The 26,308-nt window shown below is 33.1% G+C and overlaps 1 protein-coding gene and 1 long non-coding RNA gene across 2 annotated transcripts; both read right to left on the bottom strand.

Annotated features, from left to right (window-relative positions):
• Positions 1-611: 611 nt before the first annotated feature.
• Positions 612-20,609, bottom strand: LOC110022786. Its single transcript, XR_002293810.1, has 4 exons — positions 20,409-20,609; positions 9,231-9,575; positions 8,638-8,781; positions 612-811 (listed from the first exon to the last, which is right to left on the bottom strand). It is a non-coding gene; the product is annotated as an uncharacterized LOC110022786 (long non-coding RNA).
• A 4,779-nt stretch (positions 20,610-25,388) lies between these two features.
• Positions 25,389-25,916, bottom strand: LOC110022688. Its single transcript, XM_020721763.1, has one exon. It carries the CDS (start codon positions 25,849-25,851, stop codon positions 25,567-25,569), a length of 285 nt encoding a protein of 94 aa, XP_020577422.1. The 5' UTR covers positions 25,852-25,916; the 3' UTR covers positions 25,389-25,566.
• Positions 25,917-26,308: the final 392 nt, after the last annotated feature.

Below are 26,308 nucleotides of genomic sequence, written 5' to 3'. Positions count from 1 at the left end.
CAAACAAAAATGCAACAATAGAAAGCAATAGAAAGCTTTAAGGAAATGTCAAGGAAAGCAAACCAGTATGATTATAATGTTTTGGCAAAATTTAATCAGGCAGAAAGATAGATGAGAATGTGCATTAATTGGGCATTACAATCTGTAAGTCTCACTTATTACCAACAATAACCAATGCAATTTAACCCAATATCATGTAATTCTTCTATAATGTTAGGGCATAAAAAGAGAATAAGAGTAGGCTGAAAATATTTTTTTTTTAGATAGGCTGAGCACTCTAACCCAATATCATGTAATTCTTCATTTTATTTCCAACCATTGCGCTGCATATTCAAGCACGAGCTGAAAACGTTGTTTGCTCTCTATAAGCATTTTCATGCATAGACGACTAGGTTTAGAAAAAAAAAAAAAAAAGGAAGATTTGCATGCATATTACTCAATTCTTATGTATTTACATATCTAAGACCTAAACTTCAATTTTTTACATATATGCTACCTTAAAAATGCATGAAAAGGTGTATTTCACAGTTTAAAAATTAATAGAGAAGTAATTTTTATGAGATATGAAAGATTTAAGTGGTACAAGTGTAACAAAATAAAATTTAGGTGCTAGATTTGTAAGAAAATAAGAATTTGGTGGTATGTATGTAAATGCCCCTAAGAAAATGCTGCAGCTTCCTAAACCAAACAATTGGAACAATTCAAGGTGTTAGTTCAGTAAAGTTACTCTTTATATATTAATAATGTCCCACGCAATTTATAATGGCTTCATTAGCCTTCTGGGATTCTGCCCTTCTGCTGCTACTTTTTCCTGCAAAATTTTGATGTTAGTTGGTTACATCTCCCATTGCATACCATGGCAAAATCTGATTAATTATTGAGCCTAAACTCAGTGTCAAAACAATAAAGCTAGTATCAGACCAAGTGTATAAGAACATCCAACAATTTAGCAAGCATTCTATTCACAATGTGACCACATCAACCACCTTGCATCAATAAGAGAACTTTAATTTCTCTAGTTTGTTAAAATTTAAGATGAACATATTTGCCCATGGTAAACAGAATCAAGTTTATGAAACGGGAAAAAAAATCAAAGTTCAATTACAGAAGATTGGGGTAAACACAAAGGTCTCTGTCCACACTTCTTTTGATTGTTATTAAAGCTGTGCAGAACTGTCGAAAAAAGATTAAAAAAAAAATTCCCCACAGAATCCTAATGAAAATTTACATAATGATTGGCTTTCAGCTATTGGATTTGCATTGGGTTGAATTAAAATCCAAGGAACCCATGGCAAATCTAAATGAGCTCCAAGACCTATGGATTTCAAATTGGATGAATGCAATGCATGGGTTTTGGTGCTCCTTTGAATTTGAATTCATCCCAACACAAATCCAAAGAATGAAATCCCATCCTAACCAAAATTTCCCTCATGGGTTTTGGTGTTCCTATGGATTTGCATTTATCTCAACGCTAATCCATGAGCCAAAAACACATCCTAATCTAAATTTCCTTCAAATGTCATAAAGGGAATATTTTTCACAATGACACCCCCGCTTCTCCACCAATGCTAATTTCACTTCCTGTTAAGACTACGCTCTAATCCACTCTACTGCATTTCCATGTCATCACTCCCCACCGATAATGGAACAATGGTTGAGGGTATTTAGAGTATGGGAGCTTCAAATATAAATTCACTTGCAGCTATGTAAAGTGTTACAGAGCGGGGACCAAAAGGGAACTAAAGATGGGCATGACCAACAAATGGTAATCCACATTCTCAACCGAAATACTTAAGCCTGTTGATGAGGGACCAATCACTTGGTACTTCAAAATTTTTTAATTTCAAATTAATCACAATAGTCTCACAAGCCTTCACAATCCCCTCTCACATGAGAGCTCTCCACATTGGTCATCACTACCTTTTTTAAAAAACCTAGCATCAAAAACAGAGAGCCTACTCACCACATAATGACAATGTGTGAATCAGTCGATCTTAAAGTTTGCTCAACCATATTAGAAAGCGGAAAAAACTCATTAAAGCCACAAACCATATATGCTACTCATTCCAAACTAAACCGTCCACCCTAATGATAGTAGTAAGGGAGCTAGATCAAAGAGGGTTCACAATTAAACAAAATACACAAGTGGTTAAGTCATTTTCAACCCAAAAGTTTAATCTAATGAGTGAGGTTTAACATCGTTAACAGACATACAATTTTGGAAATAGACAAGTAGTAGTCACTCATCGGATAGTTCATCTCATCAAAATTTTTATTTGATTTTAAACTATTAGAATTATTAGCCGAATTAATGTTGAATTTATTATTAGGTTTTATTTGCTTTATTTATTTTCTCCATTTCCATGTTTATGAATTTCTGAATTTTGGTCTTTTCCTTTTATGCAGGTCATGTAATGTGTATTTATACACCTCTTTCCCATCAATGAATTTTGTTGCTTTATTCTTAAAAGTTTACATGGTATTAAAGTCATGGTTCTAGCCCTAGCAGCTGCTGGACTTTTTCTAGCCGGTCGGATCTCCTTCCAGCGGGCCTGATCAGTTTCCTGTTGGTCTTCATGTAGTTCTTCCCAGCCAGGTTCCCACTACTGCTCTTCCTGCGTATCTTTTCTTTCCGGCTTTTCTTCCCATGGGTCTCCCCAGTCGGGTTTTGTCCGCTCATTCCTACTGTGTGTCTTCCCAGCCGACATTTCTGCCTGTTGGTATTCCCGTGGTTTCTTCCCAACCAGTTTCCAGCAACGCCAACTGTTACTCCCAAGGTTTCTTCCCAACCGGCTTCCAGCAATTGATCCCTCCAGCCAGGACCAAGTACATTGCAACCATATATTTCCGACAAGTGCTTCTAACCGACCTAATCTCTCTCTTGCAACAAAAAACCTCCTATATCTCGGCAACCCAACTTCACTTTTGGCTTAGTAAGAATCATGGAGGACTCAACCACTGAGCCTCTTTCTGACGGTGTACTTAAGTCCATCGGAGGATCGACACCAACCTCAATCCCTCCACAGACCGGAGGACCATAAAAACACATTAAATTCTTAATCACCACCTATAAATTTATGGCTCTAACTTTCCCCAAGCCGTGGACGCGGAAAATTCAACTATCTTACCGGTATGATTCATGAACCTCCGAAGAATGATCCAGCATGGGAAGTGGAGAATTTCGTGGTCATGTCATGACTGATCAATTCAATGGAGACTGTGATTGAACGTTCGCTTATATTTTTACCTTTTGCCAGTGTCTTGTAGACTGCAGTTTGAGATACCTACTCAGATGTAAGGAACTCCAGCCAACTTTATGATGTGTCCAATAAGAATTTTAAGGCAAAACAAGGATCGAGAACTGTGAACCAATACTACAATGATTTGGTGGTCTTATGGATAGAATGTGATATCTACTATGATTACACGTGAGAATCTTCGACAGATCTTTCTCACTTTAAAAAAATTATAGAAAAATATCGTATGTTCTAATTTCTAGCAGATTTTAAAAAAACCTTGATGAAGTTCAAGGCCGCCTCCTTGACCGAGGTCCCCTTCCTTCAGCTCGCGTTGCTTTTATAGAAATTCGACGCGAAGAGAGACGAAAAATTGTCATACTCGGCACTTCCACTTTAGTCAAATCATTTGCCTTGGCCACTAATAATATTCAACACTCATCAAACGCTCCTTAAGCCACTTGGTCCACTTGTGATTCCAGTCATAACCCCAACCATACTCGAGAAAAGTGTTGGAAACTCCATTGAAAATCGACATACAAACATTCATCCAAATCCTCCTTTGCCAAGAGTCTCACTACTACAGCATTTGAATCTACTACGGTACAACAAGCTCCCATCAGAACACTTTGGGTTCACTTGACTCTCGTAAGAGTCAGATGGATCAATTAATCAAGTTGTTTGGATCCAATCAATTCACTTCTGGTCCGTCAACCTCCCACGTCCGTCAAGATATCATCCCTATGTCACTCGCTTCTTTTTCAAGTCCATGGATCATTGAGTCAGGTGTCACATACTACATGACTGGATGCTCTCAAGCTTTATCAACATATTATCTATGCTCTGGGAAAGATACAGTTAAAATTATTGATGACTCTTGTAACTCTATTGTTGGTAAAGGGCAAGTTGTGCTAACAATCAGTCTAACTCTAGAATCTATGTAACATGTCCCTTTGTTGAAGTGTAACTTGTTATCCGTTAGTAACCTGATACATAACATAGATTGCATTGCTAAATTTTCTCTTGATGTTTGTGTTTTTCAGGATCGTAATTCAGGGAGAATGATTGAAACTGCTAAAAGAGTAACGAGCTCTACTTTTTCCCAAGAGAGAACGAAGAACGAGGACACTTCTTCCAGCAGTTGCAGGCTTTTTCAATCTACTGAATGTCCTATTATGTTTTTTCATTATCGTGCGGGTCATCCTAGTTTTCAGTATTTAAAACAATTGCATCTGTCTATGCCTACTAATAAAAATCTTGCTAACTTCAAATGTGAGACTTGTTAATTAGCTAAACATCATCGTGTTCTTTATCTATCCCATCCTTACACACCTTCCGCTCCCTTTTCTCTTATTCACAGTGACTTGTGCGGACCCTCTCGCACTCCCAGTTACACTAATAAATGGTGGTTTCTTACCTTAATTGATGACCACACTTGAATGATGCGGGTCTATATCTTAAAAGATAAATTTGAAGTTGTCGCCACTTTAAAAAACTTCCACTCTTTCATTTTGACCCAATTCAATTACTTTGAACCGACAATGGCTGTGAATATTTTAACTCTATTTTAGTTGAGTTCTTGGTAAGTAAGATCATTCTCCATCATAGCTCATGTACGAACACTTAACAATTGAAGTAGCCGAAAGAAAAAAAATGACACCTCGAAGTAGCTCGCTCCATTATGTTTTAATCTAATATCCTCAAAAAGTTTTGAATGATGTTGTGCTTACTGTCACATATCTCATCAATTGGATTCCCACAAAAAATCATAACTTCAAAACTCTATTAGCCGTCTTGATGTTATGTTTCCCAATAAATTGGTTCTTCACCAGTCTTGAACCAAAAATTTTTTGGCTGCACTATTTTTGTTTAAAGCATTGCCCTTAATTGAAGTAAGCTTGATCCCAAGTATATAAATGTACCTTCCTCAAATATTCTGCCACTCAGAAAAGGTAAGTGTTGATGTCTCTTTTGAAAGTGTTCCCTACTTCAATATTATCCCTTCAAGTGAGGCGAAGCTTGATTTCCTGGACACAATTCTGTATCTGACCCCTGTGGATGTCTCCAACCACTACACCCGATGAGCTCTCATTCCTTCTGGATCCACCACCTACCAAATGACCGGAACCTCCTCCCATTTTCCATGTCTATACTCGGCGCACTCATGTTCCCACTCTGGATCCCGCTACCTCTTTACAGAATTTGGAATCCACTACGAGTGACATCCCCAGAACTGACACCACTCCAAATGAGGTGAGTTCTCTTAATGAGGTATGTAATCAGGTAAGCTCTCTTCATTCTACGGAAAAATATATTTCTTTCCACAGTGTGTCGCTGACCTATAAAGCATTTACCACTGCCCTGACGAATCATCACCTCTCATCCATTATTGAAACAACATTTGCTGATCCTTCTTGGAAAGCTGCAGTAATGGATAAAATGTATGTCTTTCAGCAAAATCAGGTATGGGACGTTGTGGATCTTCCTCTAGATAAGAAAACAATTAGGTGTCGCTCGATTCTTAGCATCAAGTTTAACTCTGATGGATCCTTTAAATGCAACAATACAAGGTTATTTGCCAAAGACTACTCATAAACATACTGAGTTGATTATGAGAAGACATTTGCTCTGGTTGCTAAATTAAATACCATTCGGGTCTTAGTTTCGCTTGATGTTAATTTGGATTGACAAATGCTCCAACTGGATGTCAAAAATGCTTTTCTAAATGAGGATCTCACAGGGATGTGTACTTGTGCCTCCCTCTAGGTTTTGACTGTACTGTGTCCTGGGGACAAACGTGCCAACTATGAAGTCCCTTTACAGACTGAAACAAACTCCAAAAGTCTGGTTCGACAAGTTCCAAAAGTGGTAATGGGTAATGGTTTTTCTCAAGGCCCAATCAGACCATACTTTATTCTTTCAACATTCCTTTAGTGAAAAAGTTACAATCTTTACCGTCTATGTGAGATGATATTGTGTTCACAAATGATAATTTACAAGCATTGGAGTCTCTAAAAGGTATTCTGCTATTTCATTTGAAATGAAAGACTTAGGATCACTCCGATACTTCTTAAGCATGGAAGTTGCACGGTCATCTCGAGGCATTTGCTTGTCTCGGCGCAAATATTTGCTTGATCTATCGACAGAGAATAACCTAACTCTTATGCAAACTGGTGGCAGTTCCAATAGATCTCAATGAAAAATTAGTTGATGATCCCAATGTGGTTCCAATGAATAAGGCTCACTACCAACGTCTTGTGAGGAAACTCCTTAACCTCGCCCATACTTGCCCTGATATTTGCTACGTTGTAGGTATTGTGAGTCAATTCATGCATGATCCCTATGAACACTATCCATCAAGCTCAGTTTTGTTTTTTTTTTTTTTCACGTCAAACCTCTCATTCTATTGTTGTTTATATAGATACAAATTAGGTGTCCATCCATGATGGGCGTTATTCGTGTGAAGAAATCTTGTCACAAAAAAAACAGTCTGTTGTGGCCCGAAACAATGCTAAAGCCGAATTTCGCTTCATGTCCTTGGGCATCTGTGAAGCCCTTTGGTTACGCATCGTGCTTCGCGAATGATGTCAGTCTGTCTCTACCCCTCTCCAGCTATTTCGTGATAATAAAGCCGCTATCAGTATCACACATAATTCGCTCTAGTAAGATCACACCAAACATGTAGAGATTGACCACTAATTCAATAAAGAAATGTTTGATTCATGAGAGATTTGTATTCCATTTGTTTCATCCGGTGGTCAATTAGCAGATATCCTCGCCAAAAATCACCCTCGATCGTTGTTCGACGACTTCAAATCTAAGTTGAACATGATGAACATTTATGCTTCAACTTGAGGGGGAGTACTATAATTATTAACCAAATTAATGTTGGATTTACTATTAGGCTTTATTTTCTTTTGTCATCGTCCTCCATCTCCATATTTATGCATTTCTGAATTTAAGTCTTTTTCATTTATGTGGGTCTTATAATGTGTATTTATACACCTTTCTCTATCAACGAGTTATGCTGCTTTTATCTCAAAAGTTCACATAAACTTACTCAAATTGAAGATTAGATGATTTAGAATTTAATTTTAAAACTTTTTTGTATCAAGTTTGTGTTTGATTAGATAGATTTGTTGGTTATGTATCAAACCTAAGGGGTTGCTGGTATCAAATTTAAGGGCAATTTAAGAGGGATTTATCTAAAATCCTCCCAAAAGGTCATTTTGGACAACATAAATATTCTGATTTACCAAATCTAGATTTTGCCAATTTTGGGCGTGAATCTGAAATTCAGTAAATCTCGCTATTTAGCGGATTCAGTAAATCCAGGAATCCCCCTGTGAGAAGGAGGAAGGAGGAAAGGAGGAAACCAAAGAGCAGCAGGGGCTAGGGGAAGGAAGAGAAGAACTAGAGTTACCTTCCTCAAAAGTTTCGGGTAAGATTTGCAGTGATCTTTGTACACCTTGTTCCCTTCATTGCCTTCCTAGCTAGCTCTAACTGTGACAATACAGGCGAAATGGGACAGAGGGGTTGACTGAGAGTTTCAGGCAAGAGCATGAAAGGGGAACATATTTTTAGGCATTTATTAAATTTAATTAATTTAGTTTATTAAAATTAATTATTAATTAATACATAATCTATAATAATAATTATTTCATAATAATATAAATCAAACTATATATTAAAAGTCAATTGATTTGATGAAATTCTAAATAATTATTAATTTGTATAACAAATAACTAATTAATTATTAATTGATAAATGTTAAACTATTACTTAATAAATAACCAGTTTACTAAAATTCTTCTTAATGATCCATTAGTTTAGTAAATAATTAATTATTGATTAATATAATTTGAAATAAAAATTTAATTTAATTTAATTAGACTTAATAATTATATCATTAATATTTCAGCAAATATATTTAAATCCTAAAATTAAGTAACATTAATATAATTAATAATTTAGCCTAACGAGTAATTATCTAAATAATTTACTTAATAAACTAATTAATCAAATTCATGAGTGAAATAGTGATTAATTATTAAACATTAAAAAATTGATTAATATTTTAATACTTTAACAGAATAAAAATTATTTAATTTTTAACATAATAATGAAATAATGAATATTTAGTTTTATTTATATATTCTAACAGACATAACAGACTTTTAAATTCTGACAAATGTGATCAAACAACTTAACAAGATTTAAATAGATTTATTAAATTCAATTCCAAACTGTTTGTGGTATTTAACCATTTTAGGATTTACTAAATCCTGATTTGCAGGATTTAATAAATCCACTTTACTAAATCCAAATAAACGTTAAGCTAAATGTTTAAGGCAAAATATTCCAACTGCAAAGCATCGACAGTAGGTGAAGTTCACCATACCTTGGGACTCTGTCAGCAATCCTCTCCTCTTGATAAGAAAACAAATAATGTAGTAGCATCTTGTGAACGACCCCGCTCATCTTCTTGGCATCATATCTAAAGTGGACAGAGTATGTATCTACTATAAAAGGCTATGTAGCTTACCTGGAAAATATTAAAATCTTAAACAAAGGATATAGAAATAGGCAGACAAAATCAATCAGAAACATCATGGCAGAACTAGCGAAATCCAACAATCTCAAAAGAGATTCATGAAGATTGTTGTTACTGAATGCTTATTTGGAGAAAAAAAAATTAAGGAGCTTATTATTTCACAGCTCTTTAAAGTCCAGTGTTCTCCGGATTTTGGTACAATCTGTTTGTTTGTTGATTTACTGTTTTTAATGTTTACAATAAAGATGGCGCGGCTGTGAAAAATAAGTTTCAATACTCTATACTGCAAATAAATGCCAAGATAAAACATAGGAACAATAAAATAAGAACTGCGCGCAAGTGATTGATAGGCATGAAAATGTTACATTATTTAAGTTAATTGAAGAGTAGTACAATAGCCGGATTGGAGAAAGTTCTTGTCATGCTTTTAAATATTGAACCTTTCTGGCTCTATACGATATGATTCCAACGTATTCAGCTCATGACGACTGCGTCGCTATATCGACTTCAATGTGTGACTAAGCATAGCAGAGCAACCATCATTTGGCGTTTTGGCGGAGAACCACCAGCATCACATAGCAGCTTGGTCTTCAAGGCTAGGAGTTGTTCATAGAGGGTGACAAAGTTGAGTGCAAAGACAGCATCATCCTGATAGATTCTCCTGTATCTCTCATCAAGTGCTGCTGGACGAGTAACTCTTGCAACACATTATTGTATAGGCTTGGTGTTGGCCGCTTGAAAGATTTCAAAATCTCTAATTTGGTCGCAGCTACAGTAGGGAATATCTGTGAGAAGGAAAAAAAAAAGCACATAGCCGGTTCATATCCACAATCTAACAAGATAAACATAGAAGTAGATTTGAAACCTTGTTTAAAAACATGCAATATGATATGTGCATTGAATCCCGATGTAAATTTACTAGCTAAAAATTAAAATAAGGATGACATTGTCCCAGTGTGAGGCAAACACCTCACCCAAGTTGAGGCACACCTCGTCTCAAAAAAATCCCGATGCAAAATTTACTTGCTAAAACTTACAATAAGGATTACATTGTCCCAGTGTGAGGCAAACACCTCATCCAAGTTGAGGCACACCTTGTCTCAAAAAATGCCTAAATTTTTTAGATCTTCTGTAATTTTTTATTTAAAAAACAAATCTAAAATTATATACCTTACATATTAACCCTCACACCTCAAAGACTAAATAACAAAAATAAAAGAAAAAGAACCAAGAAAATTTATGTAGTTGAAGTTTTAACCATCAACATAGCTATTTTTTTAATAATTATTTTTATTGATGATTATTAATTAAAAAATAAAAGATAAATGAGATAAAAAAAAAATGAAGAATAAGAGAATATAGATACACATGAATAAGATATGAAATAAATAATCCATGATGTAAACGATTTTAATGAAAATCTGTTAGGCAATGAGATTAATAGGGAGTTCTAAATTTAAAATGAGTGCAAGAAAATTTGGCAAAATTCTCGAGAGCACCGCAACGCCATATTCCAAGTTGTAGATGAGCTAGTAGAAAGCCAATCTTCAATTCATTTGAAAGTTAACTCATCAAACCAATTTTTAATTTTCGTCGAAGTCAAGGAAAAATAGAATGAATTTGCTCTATACTTAAAGATTGCACATAGGACTTTTAGGGAGAGTTGTGAACCTTTATATACCTCATCCATGGAAGAACGGATGAAGACATTAATTGAGGAGGCACCTAGGTAAGATTTAAAAATCCTACGCAAACATTTGAAGTCTGCTTTTTTAAGAGAAAAATAAACAATTCTTATAATTATTTTTGCTAAATTAGATGAAATTCAAGGAAAAAATTGATGCTAGTATTGAGGACTTAAATAAAAACTTTTGGTTGAACTATAACAAATATTCATAGAATAAACCATTCCTTGTGCATGCATAGAATACTTATGAAAGAGAATCATCAACCAAAACTAGACTCTCAAAAAAAGCTTAATCCGATTATGAAAGAGATGGTGAAGAAAGATATTTTGAAATGATTAGATGTGGGTATTATATATCATATACAACTACAACAACAACAACAAAAACAAAGCCGTAATCCCACTACGTGGGGTCGGCTACATGAATCCTTTTTCTCCATTGCGTCCTATTTAGTGTCATATTTTCATTTAGTTCTAGTAAATTAAGATCATTTTTAATACAATAAGCCCAAGTCTTCCTAGGTCTACCTCTGCCTTTCTTAACACAAGTCTAATCTAAAACATTTACTCTCCTAACCGGATCATTAGATGGTCGATGTTTAATGTGACCAAACCATCTAATATGACTTTCTCTAATTTTGTCCGTCACAGGAGCTACACCAACCCTATCACGAATATATTCATTCCGCATTTTGTCTCTAAGTGTAAAGCCACTCATCCACCTAATCATTCTCATCTCGGCAACACCTAATTTATTATTAAGAAAAATTTAGGTAAGTCTTATACACTGTGTAATAAAGAAATGGGGTATAACGGTGATAGAAAATGATAAAAATGAATTAATCCAAACTAAAATTATAGTTGGGTGACTCATGCATAAGACTATAAGAAGTTGAATAATGTCATTAGAAAAGATCACTTTCCATTGCCCTTCTTAGATCAAATATTAAATAGACTTGTAGACACCCTTATTCTTGCTTCTTAGATAGATATTCAAGATAACACTAAATTTTTATTGCTCTTGAGAATCAGGAGAAGACCACATTTAATAGTCCTTATAATGTGTTTGCTTTTAGAAGAATATTCTTTAGTCCCTACAAAGTTTCTGCAACTATTCAAAGATGCATAATATCAATGTTTGTTTTATTTAATTAAGCAGGGCATTGAAATTTTTATGGATGATTTATTAATGTTTGGACTATCATTTGATAATTGCCTCCAGCATTTCACCTTAGTTCTTAAACGATGTGCATAGATAAATGATGTCTATATGTAATGTGCTTATTTTTCACTTTATTTCTACCTTTTTTATATATTAATATTATGCTTTTTGGAAGATTTTAGTGTTGTATTGCAGGATTCAGGCAAGGAGGTCGAATGGGGCTCGAAATATTGCAAAATAGAGCTAAATGATGTTGAAACCACATAGGCGCAAGGACTAGGCACCTAAGCACCAGATGTAGGTCTAAATTGTGCAGAAAACAGAGCGGATGGAAAGTAGGCTCTGCGATTGCAGTGAGTAGGCGACACACCCTCAGTGCCTAGGCGCTGAAAACGGGTTGCCTAGCCGCCCAATACTCCAAATCCAGTTCTTGCAAATTGATTGTTTCTGAAGTTGGGACACTTCTCTTCTTCGGGAGAATTATAAAAACATTGAAAACGAAGTAAGAAGGGTATTTTCTGCCATTTTTTTAGCGTGGAACTGTGAAGAAGAAGACCAAAGAGGCTTTGTAAGGAGTTTTGAAATGAAGAAAGGAGAAATTTGAAATAATCAACAGATGTATTCACGGCTTGTTTTCAATTCTTCCATCGTACTTTGTAAAAAGAGGAGAAAAGTACATTTGTGGTTTGAATTTTCATTTGAATTTCTTTGAAAACTTGGTATATGATTTCTATGTTTAATTCAAAGTTTGATGTGATGGTTTTTATAATGAAGAGTGAGAAGATCCTTTATTTCTTCCCTGAATTGAATAGTGGTAGGATATAAGTGAAATTATCCATGTTATTCGCATGTGAATTGGCTTAATAGAGTAGTAAGAATTTTAATATTCTTCGTGAACTTTGAGATCCGAAAGAAAATTTAGTGGAACGAACGAGGTTAACCACATAAACTGACTGTAATAGGAATATTGCCTTTGAGTGTGCTAACATTTAGGGAGATGCTATTTGGGCTGATCAAGGAATTTAAGGAACTAAACTCTTTACACTTGAATTTCCTTAGACTCCCAAAAGGGGATAAGAAAAAGACTAACTCCTGCTTGACACTAAATTTTAATCCTAGTTTCAATTCTATTCTCCAGTAGTTCAATTCAAGGGGGAAACTTCTCAAAACTTGAATTTCGTAAATACTCCCTTTGGGTTGTTAGGTTAGACTTGTTTCAAATTTGAAATAGGATAGAATATTTCCTTAGCGTCAACAAATTGAACCATTCAGGCGAGGACCGTCAATAGTAAACTAGAAAATTTTCTTTTGGGATTCATCTCGCTCCCTATTGAATTGATAATCAGAACTCTATTCCAGATACTATTAATATGACACGTATACTTATATGAGTCACCAGTGTTTCGCCGCACTTGGTTCGTATCAAGTTTTTGGGAGTATGTGAATCTTTTTTTTTACTTATTGCAAACTCGGGTTAATTGTTAGTTGTTTATTTTGCACTTGTTTTTACTTAGTACTCTTGCTTTTTGTTTACTTGAAGTTTGTTAGGCAGAGGTAGACCTAGGATGACTTGAGCATATTGTATAAAAAATGATCATAATTTATCAGAAATAAATGAAAATATGGCACTAAATAGAACGCAATGGAGAAGAAAGATTCATGTAGCTGACCACACCTAGTGGGATAAAGCTTTTTTTTTTTTTTTTTTTTTGTATCTTTTAAATATTTGATCTCAAACTCAGTTGTTGAGGTTTGTTGCATTTTATTAGCTTAGGGTTGTTTAGCTAGTTCAATCTAGTAGTGTATGTGTAGTGCTAGGCCTTCAAACCTTGAAATCTACGACCCTAAGTTAGAACCGTAAAAAAAATCAAAAAAATAAAAAGACTTCAAAAAAAATTAGGAGAGATGGAACGCATACATTATGAGGAACACAATGCTCACAAACCCAATAAAATGCATAAACCTCCACTTAAGTCTTAACACCTCTGTCGTAAAAGCCAAATCGTTTGAACTGAAACTTGTCATCATTTGATGCTACGAAATAACCAACTTGGGGGGACACCATCGGAAGACCTTAATTTACACTTAGTAAATTTTTTAGAACTTTGTGTCACATTTCGCTATAACGGTGTGTCCAAAGATGTCATTAGACTAAGGTTTTTCACTTTATGTTTGAGTGATAAAGCTAAAATGTTGGTTAATTTCCTAGCTCTTTGGTTTATCACCACCTGGAATAAACTGATCCAGAAATTCTTAACTAAATACTTCTCATCATTTAAAACAACCAAACGTGGGAATGACATTACCTCCTTTAGTCAATTTGATCAGAAATCCACATACGAAGCTTGAGAAAGATTTAAGGAACTACTTAAGAAATGTCTCCATCATGCACTACCAGATTGGTTGATCATTCAAACATTTTAGAATATTTTTGTAGGATTACTTAATTCGATCATAGATGTCACAACAAGAGGTTCCCTTATGCCTAAACCCTTTAAAGAGGCATATTCCTTGATCGAAGAAATGAAAACAATTAACTTCCAACGGCCTTCTGATTGAGTTAACCCTACGAAGGTATCCAGTGTTCATGATACAGACGTGTTATCAATCTTGAAACCTCATGTGGTGACTATCACTAGGAAGCTAGATCAATTAGGATTGAATCCAACACAAAGAACTCCATTTATACAAGAAAATACTTATGGACAACTGGTAGATCCTATTGCATTGCCCACAGAGACTGAATGTCATAAATAACAGGTTCAACAACCTGTACACCAATACCTATAACCTTGGTTGAAAGAATCACACAAATTTTAATTGGAATAACAATAAACCAGGTATAGGAAACCAACAATGGAGGAACAATCAAGCTAATCTAGTAGTGAATTAGAGTAATCAGGGTAGTGTCAACCCAAGACATACTTACCCTCCAGAATATAATTCAAACCCCCAGTTTAAAAATAAGAAGCTATCATTAGAAGAAACACTGTTGCAAATGGGGAATCAACTACAAAACCAAGCTACAACTATTTAGAACATAGATAACCAACAAAGTCAAAATAGCAAATTCTCTAAGTAAAAGGCCTCAGGAAAATCTTCTAGCAACACCGAAACTAACCCCAAGGAGAAAGCAAATATGCAGGTTAAAGCTATTAAGCTAAGAAGTGTGAGAAAATTAGAAGTGACTAGGAAGAGCACAGAGCCCGTTGTAGAAGAAGTCGATCTTGGGCCTAAAAGACTTAGCGTAAAAGCAACCCAAGACATAGAAAGATCTAACTCACCTCTTATGAATGGCCCAGAAAGACCACCTACACCATTTCCTAAAGGCTTCAAAAACACAGATTGGACGAACAGTTCTTTAGATTTTTAGAAGTATTTAAGAAGCTAACTATCAACATTCCCTTCGTCGAAACTTTAGAGTAAATGCTTAGTTAGGTGAAGTTCGTGAAGGATATTTTAAACAAGGAAAAAAAAACTAGAAGTTTTTAAGATTGTAGCCAACTCCACCGATAGCATAGACTCTTTCAGTTGATCCAATTTTCTCATTTCTACAATGATAGCAGAGATAGAAATAAACGCTTCGTCAGCAGATGAGAGTAAGGACTGAACTCTTCACTTCACTTTAGAAGAGGGGCGACTCACGGATTGACCATGTTTGAGACAAAGAGTAGGATCTAATTCCCAATAGGAGATCCTTCTTTCTTTTGGCATTTCTCATCAAACAAATCAAGGTCAGGCATAGCAACGACAATAACTAGTACTGATTGAAGGGGGAGAGACATGTGTGGGTTGGTACAATCAATTAGATGAAAGTCGATGAGCTTATTTATGAACTAGAAATGGAGTTTGATCTCAAACCGAAACTATCGAAAGGACAACTTCCACTTTCAAAAGCAAGAGGGTGAGGAAAGCTCTTTCAGTTTCCACAGAGCTGCCATCGAAAGAAACCGATTAGCAACTTCTTTCTCCCTTTTCCAACTACCACCTATAGAATTCTATTGAATGGAAGTGTAGTGCCATAATTGAGAAGAACCTTCCTAAGAAACTCAAGGACCCAGGTAGAGTTACCATCCCCTATGTCATAGAAGAAAGATTCTTCGGTAAGGCCTTATGTGATTTAAAAGCTAGTATTAACCCCATGTCATTGTCTATCTTTAAGTTGTTAGTCCACCACTCTGGCCCTTCGATTGGATGACCGTTCACTTATCCTAAGGGGGTTATAGAGCATGTCTTAGTTATGGTGGACAAGTTTATCTTCTCAGCTAACATTATTATTTTAGATATAGAGATAGATAAGGAGATCCCATCATTTTAGACAGACATTTTCTAGACACTGATAGCGAAATAATAGATGTTCAGAAGAGGGAGTTAACGATGAGGGTAAATGATCAAAATGTGACATTTAATGTCTTGAAATCTATTAAATACTCTTCTAATTTAGGAGATGACTCTTGTTATAGATTAGATATGATGGATGGGTAAATTAGAAGCCAATTTCACAAGACTTCTGAGGCTAACCTAGTAGGGCAGATTTTGATTGAGGATGATAGAAATAACTGTAAAGATGAATCAGCTCTACTATTAGAGGCGAGTCCAAGGGTGTATTGGGATAGGTTTGAACTTTTGAATACTACTGGCTATTCCAAACTATTAGTGTCATCCATAGAAGAGTCCCCTGAACTAGAAATGAAGGCTTTACCCAAACACCTGAAGTATGCCTATATAGGAGAGATATCCACTTTATCCGTGATTATATCCTCAGAACTTAGTAAGTTGCAAGAAGAGAATTGATGCGAGTTTTGAGAACTTTTGGGAGAGCCTCTAGGTGGACTTTAGCGAATATAAATATGATTAGTCTTTCATATGGTTGAGATTCACACTCAACACTACCATCATCAAGGAGTTTGAGTGGCTTAGGACTATGTCGGCTCTATTTTGCTTATAAAGAATCAAGTTCAAAATTTATATATATGATTTAATTTTTAGTTGAAAATTCACAGTATGGATGACCCTATCAACTCTATTTAAGATAGAAAATCGAAAATAATTAAATCTTGTGATTTTTCTTTACAACATTAATTGAGAGTTTATATTTTTAGCATATCATTTCACTTTACAAAAAGACCTCTCGATCCGATTAAAATCATCTTTCAAAACAGCCATCATTGTGGATTTGATTAAACAATTATATTTGAAATTTTAATTGAATTCAATTATTCAAACATTTAGAGAACTATAAGTCTTGTCAATTTCTATCCTTCTATGGAGGAAGATCGGGATAGCTTAATAGCACTCAATTTCGTCAAGTGAGATTTTTTATGAGAGGAGGATTAGAATGGTTTAATGGGACTTAAAGCTCCATTATATAGACAAGACAACCCGCTCGAAGCTTGTATAACTTAATGATTTTCAATTAAATGATTAAAACCAAGAAGATTCTATTATTATTATTTGTCGTTTCAGAATTTTAGTTTTATTTAATTTATGTAGTGTCAAATAAGCAAGTATTCTCAAATTACGGACGGAAGTGGGTAACGAAGTTGGTCCATGAAGCTAATATTAGGATAAAATATTAGAATATCGATACTCTCACAGATAAATTAATGAAATTAATTGATATTATGATTCATAGAAAGATAAATAACTTATGTACTCAAGAAACTAAATGGTTTGGAGAAAATGCTAAGGAGATTGATAAATTAGGTTTTAAACTTTGGTATTCAAGTAAGAGTCACATTAGAAATGGTGTAGGTGTAATTATAGATAAGAGTTTAATAGATGGTGTAGGTGTAATTATAGATAAGAGTTTAAAAGATAATGTTGTAAAAATTCACAGCTTTGGAGATAGAATTACAGCTCTTAAGATTATTGATAATACTAAGATTTTTAATATTATAGGTGTTAATGCTTCTCAAGTATGTTTAGATATATGCTCTAAAAATAAATTCTAGAATGACCAAGAAGACTTAATACAAATGATACCTTTGGAAGAAAAAAAAAATTTTTAGAGGTGATATAAATGGACATGTCGGTAAAGTGGTAGAAGATTTTTAAAAAATTCATGGTGGCTAATGATTTTACTTTAACGTATGATCTTGTTATTCCAAATATTTTATTCAAAAAAAGAGATGAGCATATTATAAGAATGGATCTAATAAAACATAAATTTATTATTTTCTTATGAGAAGAAGAAATCGTCAAGAATATAAAAATTGTAAAGTCATTTTAAGTGAGGATTAAGTACTCAGCATCAATTATTCGTTTTAGATTTTAAGATGAAGAATTGTAAAATAAAGAATATTAGGAATCGTTATCGTAAAATTAGATGGAGGCACCTAAAAGACAAATAAAATTATTTTTACGAGCAAATTTTAAGATTTCAATATTTGTGATGCACAAGAAAAACAAATTTTATGTGGGATAAAGTAGAAAATATTATTAAACAATTGAAAAGATGTAATTGGAGAATAAACAAAAAATTTTTATAAATAAATATAGTTGGTGGTGAAATACTAATATGCAAGAAAAAAAAATTATAAGAAATTATATTAAAAATTTTGGTTTAAATATAAAAGCTTAGAGAACTGAGAAAAATATAAAATGATCCATAGGGAGTCTAATAGAACAATCTGTGATGCTAAAAATTTTGTTTTTAGTAATCTTTATAATAAATTATATACTGTCGAGAGCGAAAAATATGTGTATAAACTTGTCAAACAAAGAGAAAAGAAAATGAAAATTTTAACTCAAGTTGTATTAAAGATGAAAATCAAAATGTTTTTCCTAAAAAAAAATATTCAACATAAGTTAGTGAGTTATTTTGATAAATATTTTAATAAAATTTCTGAAAATATGATCGAACTTAGTGATCTTAATAACGTTAATAATAATAAAATATTTCATTTTTACCGATTTTTATCATCGCATTACTTAAAAAAAATTAATGAAGCTTTAAAGAAAAACAATGGTGGAAAGTTTGTAGGATCTGATGATATCCCAATTGAAGTATGGAAATATATAGAATATTTGAGAGTTTATTGGCTTACTAAACTTGTTAATACTACTTTAAAACTAAAAAAATATCTGAGGAGTGGATGAAGAGTAATTTAGTCCCCATTTTTAAGAATAAATGGGATGCACAAGAGTGTGCAAATTATAGAGGAATTAAGTTGATGTTTCATACTTCAAAATTATGAGAGAAGGTAATTGAACATAAATTAAAATATATTACAAAGATTTCTCATAATCAATTTGGGTTTATGTCGGACAGGTCTGCTATGAAAGTTATGCATTTATTGAGAGATTTGATGGAGAAGGTCAGAGAGAATAAGAAAGATCTACATATGATTTTTATTGATTTAGAAAAAGCTTACGATCAGATTCCAAGATATATCCTTTGGAGAGTTCTTCAAAAGAAAGGTGTAGATATGACTTATATTCAAGTCATTAAAGATATGTATACTAGAGTTGTTAATTGTGTTCGAACAAAATGAGGATTGGCGAAATATTTTTTTTTATTTCAGTTGGATTACATCAGGGATTGGCTTAAACCCATATCATATTGCTTTAGCTATAGATGCTCTTACTGGACATTTACAGGAGGATGTACATTGGTGTATGATTTTCGATGATGAAATCCTTCTCGTGGATAAGACTAGAGAGAAAGCTCAGAAAAAACATAAGCTATGGAGGTCTACATGGAGTCTAAAGGCCTTCATTTGACTAGAACTAAAACTGAATATATGGAATCTAAGTTTAGTAGTAGTAGCTGTAGTGACAAAGTCATGACTATGAGTGTGCAAATTATTAAAAGATGTGAAGGCTTTAGATATCTCGGGTCTATTGTTCAAAATGATGTTGATATAGATGAGGATGTTATTAGTAGAATTCAAGTTGGTTGGTTGAAGTCGAGGAATGTTTCGGGCCTATTCTGTGATAGAAAAGTACTGCCTAGACTGAAAGAAAAATTTTATTTGATGGTGGTGAGGCTTGCAATGCTCAATGGCGTTGAATGTTGGCCTTTAAAAAAGAAGCATAAAACTAAGTTAAGTGTTGCCGTAATAAGAATAATTAGGTGGATGAGTGGCTTTACACTTTGAGATAAAATGCAAAATGAATATATTTGTGATAGGGTTGGTGTAGCTCCAGTGGCGGACAAAATTAGAGAGAGTAATCTTAGATGGTTTGGTCATCGATTAGATGAGTAGATGTTTCAGATTCAACTTATGTTAAAAAAGGCATATAAAAAATGATCTAAATTTATTAGAATTAAATGAAAATATGACACTCAATAGGACGCAACGGAGAAAAAGAATTCGTGTAGCCGACCCCACATAGTGGGATAAAAGTTTATTGTTGTTGTTTTTGCTATTGTTGTATTATAAAGTTTGAAATGTTTTCAAGCTTCCTAGAAAGAAATCAGCTTCTAAGAGATTCAATTCATAAAACTATATACCAAGGAACCAGCAGTTAAAACTATCAATTCAGGATGACGCATCACAACTTCAAATCTTTCAATTAACTAAACACATTTCACAGAACCTTTCATGAACATTTATCGTGCCTCACAAGTTCTAAAGCAGAAAACCTAATGAGTTGTACTATAGGAAGGTATACTGACGCACAGTCATCCATCGGTCCTAATCTGATAGTGGCAAAAATCAACTCTTGCCAACAAAAAAATTGGATTCAGTTATGCAAGCAAAAAGAACATGATCACCACAGCAGCAGCAACTTAGATGCAATCGAGGATAGAAGAAATCTAACCAAGGGGAGTCGCTGCGCAATAGATAGCCGCGGGAGACATCGAACAAAATCCTCTGATTCCACTGATGGCCGACGGTTGATTTGAGAAGAATGGCGCCTTCCTCTCGGGAGGTTACCCCCGGAACAGCTAAGTTCCCAATCAGCGAGAAAAAATACGGGTCTTTGGTGGTAGAAAATATTTCATACACCTTAATCAGATAAGCCGTCCGAACGGAAAAATTATTACATAAGTTGGAGGGATCACCAGTGCTTAGGAACAGCGGTGATTATATATTTCGGTGGATCTTATTTTTTATTTTTTTTATTTTTATTTAAAAAAATTATTTACATTCTCATCGTAGATCATCGTGATTTACGGTCTAGATCGGATACCTCATGTATCTCTGCATACGGTGTCCGTATGTAATAATTTTTCGTCCGAACTTGTAGACGTTTGTATAACATTTTTTCCTGGAGGATATAATTGTTTTTTAACAAAGTTATAAATTTATTTCAAATGTTGGTGGAAATTTTTTAATAGAATTCAAACTTCTTTTGTCCTTGAAATTAGGTTCCAACATAAATTCCAGAGTTTCAGTGGTTTAAAAAATTACCTGGGTATTTGATTTGTAAATATCAATACTTGGACTGCTCTGTATGTAATTATTCACTTATTTTTAATATATTTTGAATCTTATCTGAACCACAATAAATTTGAACTAGAGCTTGAGGTTCAAAAATGAGTTCAAATGAGTTCTAATCTATTTTCTTCTTATTATATTGTATGGAATGTATTTATTTAATTTTCTTTATTGTTGATGCATATATCCAAAACTAGTCATTTATGTGTGGAGACATAGCAAGACACTTGTCACATATACAAAACTAGGGTTTATGATGAAAAAAAAAAATATTAGAGAATTTGAAAGTTTTGATATGATATAGAGGGTCAAGGAATCAACTTTTAAGCAACTTTTTAGTGCTCTTGATTTTCAATTCTCTAGAGCCTTAAGTCATTAACTTCTATTTTAAAAAAAAAATGTTATGATGAAAAGAATGATATACACCTTTTATATTAAGCCTTGGAGATTAGGATAATATATTTGTAATTATAGAGTTTGGTTGGATAATTGGGTTAGATTTTGATGAATTTTCTAGAAATAACTAGAAGCTAAAACAAAAATGATAGCTAACTGGATATGTGACATTAACTATAAAAATATAAACATAGAGATTGCATTTATGGAGTACAGTGTGATAAAAGATATTTAAAATTAGGGCCTATGTTTTTTATTGATGCTACTTTGTTCAACTTTGAGAATCATAGAGTTATTTTTATCATGTTGATATTTGTTGAAAATGAGGAAACCCTATTTTGAATAGCCATAGAATGCCTATCATACGAGAAAATATGGTGCACATTGAGGAAGACATTATGAAAAGAAAGCTTTATCTTAAAACACTAATATTAAATATGTCACCCTTGAAATATTGAGCTTGTAAAGCTACTCCAAAATTAGAGAAAACATATGAAAAGTATCTTGAAGAGAGCATCCATGATGATGAGACAAAAGCGCAACAAAATACTCATGAGAACAAATATTTTGCTTCTCTTAACAAATAAAAAATGTAAGTTATATGGATACCCTTATATTTTAAATATTAGCTTTAATTAATTATTAGTTGCAAATAACTTTCAATTTTATAGTGAAATAAGTTTTTAGATAATTAATAGCTTTAAACTTGTTTCTAAGGTTAATGAAGAATTCCTTATATTTTAAATATTAGTTTTAATTAATTATTAGTTGAATTAACTTTCAATTTTATATTGAAATAAGTTTTTAGATAATCGATAGCTTTAAACTTGTTTCTAAGGTTAATGAAGAATTTTTTTTAAAGTCAGTTATATATACTTTTCATTGGTTTCTCCTAATTATTGTGTGAAGAATAAAAATACCATCATATAATATATAAAAAACTGTAGTAGTCACATGAAGAAAGAAGTAAAGGAAGAAGTGTGACTCATATTATAATTACTATTTTTTATTAATCTTGTAGATTGCTCATATCATAAGATGATATATATTGTTATAAATTTCATTTCATTATTCATGAACATAATATTTTTTTTTATATTTGTAGTAGTCATACTTTTGATGAATATATATATATATAACAACACTTTAATATTTTATTTGATAAGATCAATGTTATGATTATTATCATAGATTTTTTTGGTGCTTTAAAATTGTTATTACATTTTATATAGCATGTTAAACTTATTGCTCACTTTATTATATATGTATTTTGATTCCAAGGAAAGATAAGGAGCATCTATATTAAAGACTAAATATTGTTTTACTTTTATTGATAGGTAATTATTATGGGATTGTCGAAGCCATCTTTCATAATTATAAGATATTTACATTATGTTAATGTACATTGATATTATATCATAATTAATATAAAATATTTTCAATGTAATTATTTTTTTTAATTCCGAGAGAATTTTGTGTCCTAATTTCATATGAAGATCTTGAACATAAATAGATAAACAAAAAGGCATAGAAGAAATCAAAATTTCTCTAGGGAAAGCAAAAAAATGATCTAATCAAATTTCTCTATTAACATTAAGTATAATATTTATTTTTTTTAATAGGAGATATATGCAACAACCATAAACTTATATAATAGTGGTTGATTGAATATTATGTTATAGTTTGATCTGGTGTCTACTATCATAAGTTAGATTATAAGCCATGATTGTAAAATTTGTTCAACCAAGATGACCAAAAAAGGTGTTGTGATACAAAATTTTGAAGTACAACCTCAAGAATTATAAATATCATAAGAGTGAGGTTGGGGCTCTATAGGAGTTAATCTAATATTTAAAATAACAACCCAGGTTAAATATCCACAAACTACATGTATTAACTAAAATCTTTATAATAATAGTAATTACTATCCTACTTTTTTGTTGAAATAACTAATAAAAACTTAAAACAAATATTGTCCCATTAATTTAATAATATAAAATTTATATGAAATTTTGTAAGCATATTTTCTTATGCATGAGAATGGATCCATTGTAATGGCACTTTTATAATAATATTCACAAAATCAATAACTTTCCTACTTGTTTATTATTATTATTATTTTAAAGCTGAAAATTTATAAAGTGCACTTATAAACAAAAACAAAGATATCCTTAATGTATCAAACTCTTATGCTCTGTTCTCAAATAATCACATCATTTTATTGAATCTCTCGAGTGATTGAAGTAATAATATTGAGTTTGATTTCCACTATTTAAAATTTTTAATGGCATCAACCACTTGAGTTGGCCACCATTCTAGGTCACTATTAGAATATTAGCATTAGATATATTTACTAAAGATTATTTGATGACACATTTTAATTCTTGTGAGAATGATGACTTTAATCTTAATGATTGTTTTTGCTTTCTTAATTGAGATGTTTATACATGAACTTCTAGAGAGCTCATACATTTGCTAAATGATTATTTAATTTAGCTATTTTTATGCACATCGATGGACTCAATAATAGTTTTTATATCACTTTTAATATATGAATAAGATTAGCATTGGAACAAACTGTCCTTTGCATCAATGAAGAATAATAAAATCTAGGATGAAGATTTCCCTACTCATAATAACTCAAGATTTGCTCTCATGCTTTAAAATCCTTTTGAAGTAAATTTTTGAAAATACTTTTTATAGAACTCCCTTGTTATGGTAAATTTTTAAAGATGGAAGCAATCTTACTAGCATTCAACAAAAAGTCTAGAGGAGTCAATGAAGATGTTGATCATCTTACCACAAAGTTAATAGAATCAAGTGAAGGTATGATTATTGAGTGTGGCTAGAGATTTGTTGAATATAAACTATGGTTATGTAATGATTGATGTGTTTGTAAGAGATTGAGGATCTAGGCATATAAAATGCAACTTAAGCTTCACTAAAATGAGATATTGGGTAATAGGATCAATCAAAGAAAAAGATTTGTAGGTGAAAACTATAAAATGAGTAAATTGATTCTAATCACTTAAAGAAAACTCCTCTTGCCGATACATCAAAGTTCATATTTATAGTTGTGTACCTAAAAACTCCTAGGATGGTTTCAAATTGAAAAGGTGGACCACGTGTCTAGCTCGAAAGATGGTTTAGGTAAAGAAGTTCGATCGATTGACTCAATTTAGGAGTTATGGCCAATAGCTTGCTTATGGTGATGAACATGCACCTATCATATCAAATCAAAGTAGCTCGAAAACTTGTCATGGAAGCCTAACTCACTGCATAGCTAAGTTGGTGAAACTCTCGTGAGATGAACCCACCCAAAAAATAAACTCATCCTATGACCGAGATGATGGACAAAGGTTTTACCAAAAAAGGTTGGGGTTTTTACCTATATAGCATTTAAAACTTTACAAATAAAAAAAGGCTCCATTTCACATTCCAATCTTCCTATTCACTAAGCTAAGCTCAAAGCTCTCCTAAGCTTTTTTCCTTGGTGATGTGAGCTCCCGGACAAATCAAAATTCAACATTATAATACTTGTCATAAGGTGAGGTTAGACTAAGTAATATTGTTAGGGGATAATGATGGAGTAAATAGACAATATAGTTAGACCTTTATAAGGTTATTTAATTGGGGATTTCTATTATAAGAGAGATTTGGCGTTCAGTTAATAAAAAATCTACATCATTGCTTATATTGATGGCGGCACAATGCTATAACTCTTGCACTACAAGGATTTCTTTGGTTTCACTTGCTTCATTTTTCTTAAATAACTTTAGTCAATTAAAAGTTTATGAAGTATTTATCAATTATTAAGCATTTCGATCGCTTGCACGAACATATAGGAATATTTTCTGAGTATTTATTTTTTGTTAATTAAAATTAAAATATTTTTTATGTCATGCTAGTGGAGGTGTGTATAAATCTCACGGAGTGATAAGACGCGAATCATACATGAGTTGCAATTCAGTACTTCTCCCACAAACATTGGTCCAGAAGGGTTTCATCTTAGATGATATTTATAGTTTTATTCAAAATTAATAAGCAAAAAAGAAAAAGAAAATACACGAAAAATTCCATCAACTGAAGTAAAGGTCGTTGGATTTTCTACAATTACTTGTGCTGGACTCGTCTAAAGCATCCTAATTTGGACCCCAGCAGCTCAAGTACATGACTTTCCTGAATGACTCCTCTGCTCTCTTAGTTTGTTCTGCTTTTGTTACCACGCCTCTGCTAACAACCATCAAAGAAGAAGAAGAAGAAGGTGTTTTTATTGTCTGTGAAAAGGAACCCAACTCTTTTCTCGCCTTTTGGTGCAGAGACCTCATAGCATAGGTCCATCTGCAAAGACCACCTTGATCCTTTAGGGCTTCCACCATGCTGATGCTCGCCGCCGCAATCCAAGAAGCTCTGCTCGCTGAAGCCATTGCTGCTTCTCAATTGGATGGTTTGAGGAAAAGGAGGTTGAAGAAGAAGAAGAAGAAGAAGAAGAAGAAGATGCTGCTTCTCAATTGGATGGTTTGAGGAAAAAGGAGGTTGAAGAAGAAGAAGAAGAAGAAGACTGTGGCTGGTTGTTCGTTGGTTGCTCGGTTGGTTTGGTTGATGGGCCTAAGAAGAGCCAAGGTATTGATTTATAGAAGCTTGAGATCTAAGAAGGAGATGAAATACAAAACATTGAGCAGGATAAAGTCGTTGCTGGTTTTGAGAGTAGACTGATGTCTGGCGCCATTTACCAGCGGCTGCTAGAGGTGGGTCCCAGCATTGAATGCTTCCCAAATAATTTGACATGACAACAAGAATAAAAAAAAGTTCTGTTTACTTACCGGGGGAGTATAGGACCATATTCATTAATTTATCCATAACTACAGTTGAATGATAAGCATT

The sequence above is a fragment of the Phalaenopsis equestris genome, unplaced genomic scaffold (assembly GCF_001263595.1).
Source record: "Phalaenopsis equestris unplaced genomic scaffold, ASM126359v1 Scaffold000202, whole genome shotgun sequence".
Taxonomy (NCBI): Eukaryota; Viridiplantae; Streptophyta; class Magnoliopsida; order Asparagales; family Orchidaceae; genus Phalaenopsis; species Phalaenopsis equestris.
Note: the sequence above shows the minus strand (reverse complement) of the source record. Positions and strands in the feature narration are given on the sequence as shown.

What these genes read in the sequence shown, in the direction of transcription:
- LOC110022688 (XM_020721763.1), bottom strand. Translation starts at nt 25,851, where the DNA reads ATGGCTTCAGCGAGCAGAGCTTCTTGGATTGCGGCGGCGAGCATCAGC.